The sequence below is a fragment of the Lepidochelys olivacea genome (assembly GCF_965140295.1).
Source record: "Lepidochelys olivacea isolate rLepOli2 genome assembly, chromosome: 14".
Classification (NCBI taxonomy): domain Eukaryota; kingdom Metazoa; phylum Chordata; order Testudines; family Cheloniidae; genus Lepidochelys; species Lepidochelys olivacea.
The window spans coordinates 45,537,223-45,547,215 of NC_140424.1; the positions used below are offsets into that span (position 1 = coordinate 45,537,223).

Consider the following 9,993-nt stretch of genomic DNA (forward strand, 5'->3'; position numbering starts at 1 on the left):
CCTCCCAGAGCTGGGCTCTGCTGCCCCAGCGAGCCGAACCGCCCTGTTGCTGAGAACTGACAACTCCAGTCAGCGGTGGGGGATTCTCAGACCGAGGCCGGGGGCGTCCCCTGCTGGCGCCGCTGCAGCCGGGCACTGGGAAGAGCCGGTAAAGCCCAGTGGCTCCGTCACGTTGAATTTAATCTGGATCCGGTTTGAATCAGAGCTGCTCCCTCCAGAACCGCGTACAGCCAGACCCGGCTAACGCCGCGCAGACGTCTGGGTCTGTGCAGGGCAGAGGCACCCCAGCCCCACCCTGCCCCTCCTCAGCCGAGCCAGAGCCGGGGGAGTGCGTTCATTGCCCGGATTGCAGTCGTGTCTGGGGGGCGCAGGCCAGGCGGAGACCCCCCCGGCGCCAGGCTGCACAGCCAGTCCCCGCCCCAGGGAGCGGACAGCTCTGGGGAGAGACGCTCAGACTGGTTATGCACGGCGTGGCCCTCTGCGGGGGCGGCTGCGCCCAGGTGATCCTGGCCTAGCGAGGCGGTAACGGCATGTCGGTGCCTGTCTCAGGTCGGGGGGGTGCAGCTGGGGGCAAGATCCCCACAGATCCACCCGGCCTGGGGCAGGGTGCAGCTCCCGTGGGGACTGGCCCGACCGGCATTTCAGCCCCATTTTTCTGCGTGTGGCCCGCGCTGGGCCTGGCGGGCGCCAGATGCTGGATAGCAGCAGCTCCGACGCTCCCCCAGAGCGCGGGTCCCCACGTGACGGCCTCGCGCCCCGGCGGCTGAGGAAGTGGCCGGAGAAGAGGAAGCGTGACCCTGCAGGCTGCTGCGAGCACACAGCGACTTCGCCATCCTGTCGCCCCCCCGGCCCCCGGCATGGGGAACTTGTGGCCCTGCGGTGACCGGGGGAGAGTTAAACGCAGCCACTGTGCCGGTCCCCTGCCCTGGGCTGGGCGCCCCTGTCACCGCACAGGCCACCGCACAAAGTGCCGGCCACGGAGGGGACAGACACACCCCGACCCCCCGGGGAGCTGGGCCTGTTCGCTGGGTTCGATCCAGCTGCCTTCTACTGCCCATGGGAAGGGAGGGGCAGACCGGGGTGGGCACGGGGGGGTCGGGTGGGGCAGGGGAGCGGGCACCGGGGCAGGGAGGTAGGGCTCAGGCAGGCAGAGCTGCAGCAGGACCGGCTGCGGGGCCAATGTGGAGCAGAGTCTCCCCACAATCCACCAGGAGCGTTGTTACTTGCTGTTGAGTTTGTGTGGAAGGTGCCCGGATGCCAGGGTGACGGGCAGCAGGCTAAAACCCCGAGAGAGGCCCGGAGGCAGGGCCTGGAGCGATAGGATGGGTCAGTGGGGAAGGAGGACACCGGCAGGGCGAGGATTAAAGGCGGGGGGGGGGGCAGGGGAGTTAAGGGGCCAAGTGGTTGGAGGAGGAGCCCCATTTCCAAGGGGTTTTAGGGTCAGATTTACAAAGGGGGGGGGTTCGAAGGGGTTGAAGCAGGTTTGGGGCCTGACTCCTGTCGATTTCAAAGGAGTTACTAGCTATGGAGATCCCACACTAGGGCGCTAACCCCCCCGGGGGGCTCTGAAAGGTTAACATGGGGGGGCTGGGAGCCAGGACTCCTGGGTTCTCTCCCCAGCTCTGGGATGGGAGTGGGGTCCAGTGGGTTAGAGCAGGGGGGGCTGGGAGCCAGGACTCCTGGGTTCTCTCCCCAGCTCTGGGATGGGAGTGGGGTCCAGTGGGTTAGAGCAGGGGGGGCTGGGAGCCAGGACTCCTGGGTTCTCTCCCCAGCTCTGGGATGGGAGTGGGGTCCAGTGGGTTAGAGCAGGGGGGGCTGGGAGCCTGGACTCCTGGGTTCTCTCCCCAGCTCTGGGATGGGAGTGGGGTCCAGTGGGTTAGAGCAGGGGGGGCTGGGAGCCAGGACGCCTGGGTTCTCTCCAGGACTAAGGCTCCTAAATCACTTTGGAAAACGCCCCCTGGCAGCGCAGGGGGCAGGCTGAGGGGCAGGTGGGTCATGTGAGCAGGTGGGGGGCAGCTCATTGGGGGGGCGGGGGGGCTGGTGTGTGTCCTGCCTGAGCACGGAGGGTTCAGTTCTCTCCCCCCATCTCTGTGACTCTGTAACTGAAGTGCGGGGTGGGGGGAGGCCCCGGGACCCCGTGTCTGGGTGGGGCTGGATGGGGGCGGGGGGTCCCGGGGCTGCCCCCCAGCTGTGCCGGAATCTCACTTCCTCCCTGGCCCGGCCGCGTGGGTCTGTCGCAATGGGCAGGACACGCCCGTGGTGCCCAATCCCCGCGGGGGGGCGGCTCCCGGGGCCGACATCAGCCCCCCCCCGCCCCACACAGCACAGCGGGATCGCGCCCCACACGGCATGGGGGGCCCAGGCAGCCTCCTCCTCCTCCTCCCCCTCCTGCTGGGGGGCGCTGAGTCACGTGAGTAGGGGCAAACGGGGGGGTTAACCCCTCCCCCAGGAGTGGGGGCTGGGAGCCAGGACTCCTGGGTTCTCTCCCCAGCTCTGGGAGGGGAGTGGGGGCTGGTGGGTTAGAGCAGGGGGGGTTGGGAGCCAGGACTCCTGGGTTCTCTCCCCAGGTCTGGGAGGGGAGTGGGGGCTGGTGGGTTAGAGCAGGGGGGGCTGGGAGCCAGGACTCCTGGGTTCTCTCCCCAGGTCTGGGATGGGAGTGGGGGCTGGTGGGTTAGAGCAGGGGGGGTTGGGAGCCAGGACTCCTGGGTTCTCTCCCCAGGTCTGAGATGGGAGTGGGGGCTGGTGGGTTAGAGCAGGGGGGGTTGGGAGCCAGGACCCCTGGGTTCTCTCCCCAGGTCTGGGAGGGGAGTGGGGGCTAGTGGGTTAGAGCAGGGGGGGTTGGGAGCCAGGACTCCTGGGTTCTCTCCCCAGCTCTGGGAGGGGAGTGGGGGCTAGTGGGTTAGAGCAGCGGGGGTTGGGAGCCAGGACTCCTGGGTTCTCTCCCCAGGTCTGGGAGGGGAGTGGGGGCTGGTGGGTTAGAGCAGGGGGGGCTGGGAGCCAGGACTCCTGGGTTCTCTCCCCAGGTCTGGGATGGGAGTGGGGGCTGGTGGGTTAGAGCAGGGGGGGCTGGGAGCCAGGACGCCTGGGTTCTCTCCCCAGCTCTGGGATGGGAGTGGGGGCTAGTGGGTTAGAGCAGGGGGGGTTGGGAGCCAGGACTCCTGGGTTCTCTCCCCAGCTCTGGGAGGGGAGTGGGGGCTAGTGGGTTAGAGCAGCGGGGGTTGGGAGCCAGGACTCCTGGGTTCTCTCCCCAGCTCTGGGAGGGGAGTGGGGGCTAGTGGGTTAGAGCGGGGGGGCTGGGAGCCAGGACTCCTGGGTTCTCTCGCTGGCTCTGGGGGATATTTCTCTGCCACGGGGAGGGCGCAGTGGTATATTTCCCATGGTATTGGGGGAGGGATGGGAGGTACTGCCCAGGTGGGGGAGCACCTGGCAGCAGTCTGGGGTGCCAGTGGATAGTGGGTGAGTTGTAGGGGGCTGGGAGCTCACTGGGGAGTTGGGGCCAGACCCACCCCCCGAGGGTGATGTCATTGGGCTGGGGCCAGACGTGGCCACGCTCAGCTGTGACAGCGACCTCCTCCCCACTGTTGTCGCCCCACATCTGCCCCATCCCCCCTCCACTCTCCCTGCAGCTCTCTGCCTGGCCTAGGGAGTCGGGGCTCATGGGCCGTGCGGTGGCAGGGCTGCCCTGCGGTGCTGGGGAAGGGATCTCCGTGTGTCTGTCCATCTGTCCACTGGCTGTGTGTGTCTGTCCCTCCCTCCCTCCCTGCTGGGCATGCATGTGTGTGTGTGCAGCGTCCGTGCCCACACACACACCCTCTGCCCCATTCTCAGCTCGGCTGTTCACTCCCTACTGTGTGTCAGGTGCCCTGCAGTGCCCCCAGATGCTGGTGATTCCCTGTTTGCTCTGTGCTTAAGGAAATGAGTGCGCTGTGCGTCAATCCCCCTTACAATTACATTGGGGGGTTTTGGGGGGGTGTCTCTGTGGAGCTGTGGGGACTGCTCTCCCGGCGTTTGGGGAGGGGGGTGCAGACAGATCCTGCTAACACCTCCGTTCCCCCTCCCCCGCAGGGTCGCACTCCCTGCAATACTTCCTGACGGCCGTCTCGGAGCCCGGCCCGGGGGTGCCCGAGTTCACCGTGGCCGGCTACGTGGACGGGCAGCGGTTCGTGGAGTACGACGGCGAGGCCCAGCAGATGCGGCCCCGGGCGCCCTGGATGCAGGCGGCCCAGCCCGAGGTCTGGGAGCAGGAGAACCGCGTCCACAAGGTGCGACAGGCCTGCTTCCGGGGCAAGGTGCGGACCCACCTTCACCTCTACAACCAGAGCAGGGGTGAGTCGGCGCCCGCCCGTGGGCAGAGGGGCCGGGGGCACTGGGGTCGAGGAGGGGGAGGGAGGGGACCTGGAGCGCTGCTCTGGGACCCAGGACTCCTGGGTTCTGTCCCCCAGCTCTGGGAAGGGAGTGGGGTCTAGCGGGTTGGAGAGGGGGTGGGGGCTGGGAGCCAGGACTCCTGGGTTCTAGCCCCAGCTCTTTTCCCCTGACCTGCTGAGTGACCTTAGCCAAGTCAGTTCACCTCTCTGTGCCTCAGTTTCCCCTCTGGTCTCTTGTCTCTTTGCCCTGTGAGCTGTTTGGGGGCAGGGGCCGTCTATCACTAGGTCTGTGCCGCGCCCCCAGTGGGCCGGGGCTCCCTACACCCCTCTCTGTTCCCGGGAATGCCCGGATCAGAACCAAGGTCCATGCAGCCCTGCCCAGCAAGGACCCCGCGGGGGCAGGGGAGGGCTGGCACTGAGGGGGACGCAGGGCAGGGCCCCTGGAGAGGGGCAGGCTCCCTGCCCAGCAGGCTCTGGGGGGGATCCAGGGAGGGGTCGGTCGCAGACCCAGCCGTGGTCCTGGCTCCGTGGGGTCCCCGTCCCAACCCCCCCGGCTCTGCCCCGCCCAGGCTTCCACATCTTCCAGTACGCCTACGGCTGCGAGATCCGGGCCGACGGCAGCACCGGGGGCTTCCGGCGCTTTGGCTACGACGGGGGCGACTTCCTGATCTACGACGCCGCCCGGCACCGCTGGGAAGCTCCCGCCCGGGAGGCCGAGGCCACCCAGCGCCGGTGGAATGGGGACCCGGTCGCCCTGCAGTATTATCGGCACTTCCTGGAGCGGGAGTGCGGCGAGGCCCTGCAACGCTACCTGCAGCTCGGGCAGGGGGCGCTGGCCAGGCGGGGTGAGAGTGGGGGGCGCTGGGGGGGTGGGGGGCGTTGGGGGGGCGGGGAGAGGGCGCCGGGGGGCGCTGGCCAGGCGGGGTGAGAGTGGGGGGCGCTGGGGGGGCGGGGAGAGGGCGGGGGGCGCGGGGAGAGGGCGCCGGGGGGCGCTGGCCAGGCGGGGTGAGAGTGGGGGGCGCTGGGGGGGCGGGGAGAGGGCGGGGGGCGCGGGGAGGCGGGGAGAGGGCGCCGGGGGGCGTTGGCCAGGCGGGGTGAGGGCGCTGGGGGGCTCTCAGGGGCGGGGAGAGGGCGGGGGGCGGGGTGAGGGTAGGGGGTGCTGGCCGGGCTGGGTGAGGGGGGGGCGCTGGGGGGAGGGGGAGGGCAGGGGGACTGGGTGGATAATAGGGGGTTCTGACGAGGCAGGGGAAGGGCGGGGGTGCTGGGTGGGAGGGGGAGGGCCGCCCTCAGGGCCGTGGGGCTGGAGGCAGGGACATCCCTGATGCTCCCTGACTCCCCATTAGGGGACACCCCTGCCCCAGGGATCCCCGGGGCCCCTCACTCCGGGTCTGTGTCCCCATCCGGGCCAAGGGAGGGACGCTGGGGCGGGTGCTGGTAATGGCTGGGGGGACCCGGGTGCTGCTCACTGGCCATGACCCTGCAGCTCCCCCTCTGCCCCCTCGTCTCCCCAGAGCGCCCGGTTGTGCGGGTCACCAGCAGAGACACCCCCGGCGGCCCCACCACCCTCTCCTGCCGGGCCCACGGCTTCTACCCCCGGGACATCGCCGTAAGCTGGCTGAGACACGGGGGGAGCAGCGAGCAGGGGCCGCGGCGAGGGGGGGTCCTGCCCAACGGGGACGGGACCTACCACGCCTGGGCCACGGTGGAGATCGACCCCCGGGAGAGAGGCCTGTACCGCTGCCGTGTGGAGCACGAGAGCCTGGCTGACCCGCTCATCGCCGTGTGGGGTGAGGCCGGGGGAGGAGGGTGTTGGGGGGGGGTGATCCCCCTTGTGGGCACCGGGGACTGACCCTGTGATGGAGGAGGGGGCTATGGGGCACTGATGGGGGAGCGGGTGACTGACCCCTGTGCTGGGAGAGGGGGGTTATGGGGTGCTGATGGGGGAGCAGGGAAGTGGGGTCTGTGGGGTCTCGCCGGGTTCCCTTCAGCCACTGTCCTGTCCCCGACACAGAGCCACCGTCCGACTCGTGGCTGGTCCTGGTGGTGGCGGGCGCGATCCTGGCCCTGGGGGCGGTCGCCGTGCTGGTCGGCCTGGCCTGGAGGAGGAGGCAGTCAGGTACGGAGCCGGGGCGGGGGGACCCCCGGGCTGCCCCTCGCCCTGCGGTGCAGCCCCAGCACTGGAGCCGTGGGCCTGCCCCACAGGGGGGCTGGCAGGGACACTGATGGGGGACTCAGGGAGGGAGCCGGCCGTTCACCCTGGGGTGTCTTTGGTCCCCTCCCTGCGTGCTGGGTTTATCCGGGGACCCCGACTCCAAGTGTCCGTGCTGGGCCGGGCCCCAGAGAGCGACCAGAGCCGGCTCTTGCCCTCGCTGAAACCTGCCTTCTCCCCGCAGGGCCCAAGGCGGATCTGTACTCGCCGGCACTGGGTGAGTGAGACGACCCCCGCGCCGGGCCGGTCCCTGTCCGTGTCCCCCCCACGGAGACCGGCCTGTCCTCGGCGCCGAGCTGTGCGGTGTGGGGCGAGCTGGGGAGCAGGGTCCGGGCACCACGAACGGCCCAAGGGCGCTGGGCCTGCCGGGACGGTCGCTGTCCTATGGGTCTCCCTGAAACCCGAACCCCACACCCAATCCCCGGGGCCCCTGGTGGGAGGTTCGCTCCCATGCACCTTCCCCAAATGCAGCCTGGAAATCAGGTGTCAGGGCCTGCCTGGGGGTGGGGGGGATTAACCCCTGGAACAGCTGGCCGCAGGCCAGGGCAATTCTCTGTCGCTGGCCGTGCTTAGCTCACCAGGGGGGTGTTTGCTCCCGGATCTGCTCTGGGGATCATTGTGGGGCCGGTCGCTGGCCCGGGCTATACAGGACAGGGATGAGATGGTGCCTTCTGGCCTTGGACTCGGTGAAGGGGGCTGATGTTAGCAGCCCCCGAGACTTTAACTGCCCCCCATTAGCACACGCTGAGGTCCCGGGTCTCTGCCGTGACTGGTGCTGCAGAAGGGCTGGGGGGGTGCGTGGAACCGGGTACTTCGGTCTGGCATCGCACCGTGAGATCCTCAGGGCTGGACCAGCCTGGGGTGCTCCGCACATCCAGCCCCGGTGCATTGTGGGGATTATTACCCCACAGCTGGGTCTGCCTGGCCCTGCCCGTGGTTGGCCCCTATGGCTGGCCTGCTGGCCCCAGCCCGCCTTCCCTGTCGGGGATGGGCCATTTCTTTGCCTCTGTGTTGCAATCTGATCAGCCCCCATTTGTTCTCCGTGGGGCTGGGGGGTGGGGGGCTGCGCCCAGGGGACCGCATCAAACCCCGCCAGACACTGACTCCCTTCCCTTCTCCCCCCACAGCCAGCGAGCATGGATCGGACAGCTCCATCACCGGTACGTGGGGGGGACTCTGTCCCAGGGGAGTCACCGGGGGCTCGGTGGAGACCCCAGGCCTGGCACCTCCTACAAACCAGCCCTGAGCTTCATGCCGGGTTGCTGAGTGCAGGGCCGGGTCCATCTCCCCTCTGCAGAGAGGGTGTCTCTGGGAGGGGGAGAGTTTGGGGTGGTCTCTCTGGGCAGTGGCCCCAAGGGGAGCCCCCCAGTGCCAGCCCCTCTCTGACCCGTTCAGACATGGTTCGGGGTAGACCCTGACTCTCCCGTGTCTCCCTCCTGCAGCTCTAACGTAGCCGGTCGGAGCCGGAGGAGAATCCAGACTGTGAAGACACGGACTGACTGATCCCCACCTCTCCTCAGCGTTATCTCCCTGTTACTCCTTGCGTAGGGCCTCGGAGCTGTGCCTGGTGCTTTGGTGAACGGCCCCACGTCTCCTGAACCTCCAGCCTCCCTGGGACCCACTGCCGGGGGGCTGCCTGCCCTGTGCTCTGCGTGTCGGCCACGGGACGCAAACTGGCCAGCCCTGATGGGCACGACCAGCCCCATTCACTGCATGGTTTATTTAGTGTGTAAGCCCCTCGGGGCAGGGACCGCGGCCTCCGTATCTCTGGGGTGCAAGGGTTCTTCACATGGAAAAATCTCAATTTTGGGCCAAAAACTGAACTTTTGGTTGAAAACCACAAAATTCCATGCAGCGAAGCTGCCGCAGTGCCTCGTGGGAGCTGGACTTCGGGTGCCCTGTGCTCCCTCGGTGCAGCATGGGAGTCCCTGCTGGTAGGATCAGCGTGGTCTGGGAGCCAGGACTCCTGGGTCCTATTCCCAGCTCTGCTGCTGGCTCGCTGTGTGATTCCCATCCCTGTTCTGTGCCTCAGTTTCCCCTTCTTGAAAATAGGGAAAATACTTTCGTTCCTGCCCTGGGGGGGTTGTGAGGGTGCCTGTTACAGGGCTTTGGCCCAGAGGATGTGTGTGTTAATGTCACGGAGTGTGGGGGACTCCAGGTCCTGCACCCCTCTTCCTGGGATTCACTGGGACTCTCAGCCAGCCAGTAAAACAGAAGGTTTATTGGACAACAGGAACACAGTCCAAAACAGAGCTTGTGGGTACCCCCAGGACCCCTCAGTCAAGTCCTTCTGGGGGGCAGGGAGCTTAGACCCCAGCCCTGGGGTTCCCTGAGTTCCTCCACCCAGCCCCAAACTGAAACTAAACCCCCCGAGCAGGCCCCCTCCTGCAGCCTCTGTCCACATTCCTGGGCAGAGGTGTCACCTTCCCCCCACCCCGGCTCAGGTGACAGGCTCTCAGGTCTCCCAGGGAAACTCCCCTGCCACATGCCCAGGTCACTGCTCCCTGCTGTCACCGTTAGTCTCTGTTTAAAGCACTTTGAAGACTGTTTGTCCCAGCACCCAGCGGGGAGGGGGAGGGTCCTGGCGCTGGCCGCACTGGGGGGACCCGCAGAACCGGGCTCAGACGTTTCCCTGGCTCTGACCCGCTGCCATCACTGCCCCAGAACCGGGCACAAACTCCTCGCTCTGCCATGTGCGTTGTCACAGGGATACAGACACGGCCCTTTCCGTGTCCTGCCCTGGCTGTGCACGGCCGGCGCGGGGGCTCTGGGCGGCCCCTGGGCCGGCAGCTGCGGGTTCTGTGCCGTGTCCGCGGCCAGGGGCCTGGCAGCTGCTGTCTGGGTTCCCGCCGGCGTGAGACAGACCAGCTGGAGACTGTTATGCCTGCTGTTAAAATCACCTTTTCATTCGCTATAAAAGTCGACACGAAATGAACCGAACGACCTGGTGCATCCGGTGCAGTGAGCTGTAGCTCACGAAAGCTCATGCTCAAATAAACTGGTTCATCTCTAAGGTGCCACGAGTCCCCCTGTTCTTTTTGCGGATACAGACTCACAGGGCTGCTCTTCTGAAATCTGTTTTTACCTCGTGGAAGTGACATTCGGCCGCGTCAGGCGGTAACGACGGAACGGCTCGTTTGGCCGTTTCCTCCCCACGCAGTTCATTGAAGTCGCCCCGTTCCCAGCATTTGATCGGCCGCACTTCTGAATGCACCGAATTTTTGTTGGGTGGTTTCTAGCCCTGCTGGCACCTGGCAACCACAACACCCCTAAGGGCTCGAACCCGAAGGGTATTTAAACAGAACCAGGATTTTGAAAAACCTCCCTGGGTTTTTTAAGCTGATCTCAAAATGTCAGGGGGCCTGGCTGGTGATTTCTGACCCCTCGCAGTTACGGATCCAGCCTCCCTCCTCGGCGACC

The 9,993-nt window shown here is 67.1% G+C and overlaps 1 protein-coding gene across 1 annotated transcript; it reads left to right on the forward strand.

Annotated features, from left to right (window-relative positions):
* The first annotated feature begins 2,222 nt into the window (after positions 1–2,222).
* Positions 2,223–9,586, forward strand: LOC311530964 (major histocompatibility complex class I-related gene protein-like). The gene is made up of 8 exons (XM_084648031.1): positions 2,223–2,410; positions 4,066–4,326; positions 4,934–5,209; positions 5,876–6,151; positions 6,376–6,480; positions 6,758–6,790; positions 7,701–7,733; positions 8,016–9,586. Exons 1-8 carry the CDS (start codon positions 2,350–2,352, stop codon positions 8,024–8,026), a joined length of 1,056 nt encoding a protein of 351 aa, XP_084504157.1. The 5' UTR covers positions 2,223–2,349; the 3' UTR covers positions 8,027–9,586.
* Positions 9,587–9,993: the final 407 nt, after the last annotated feature.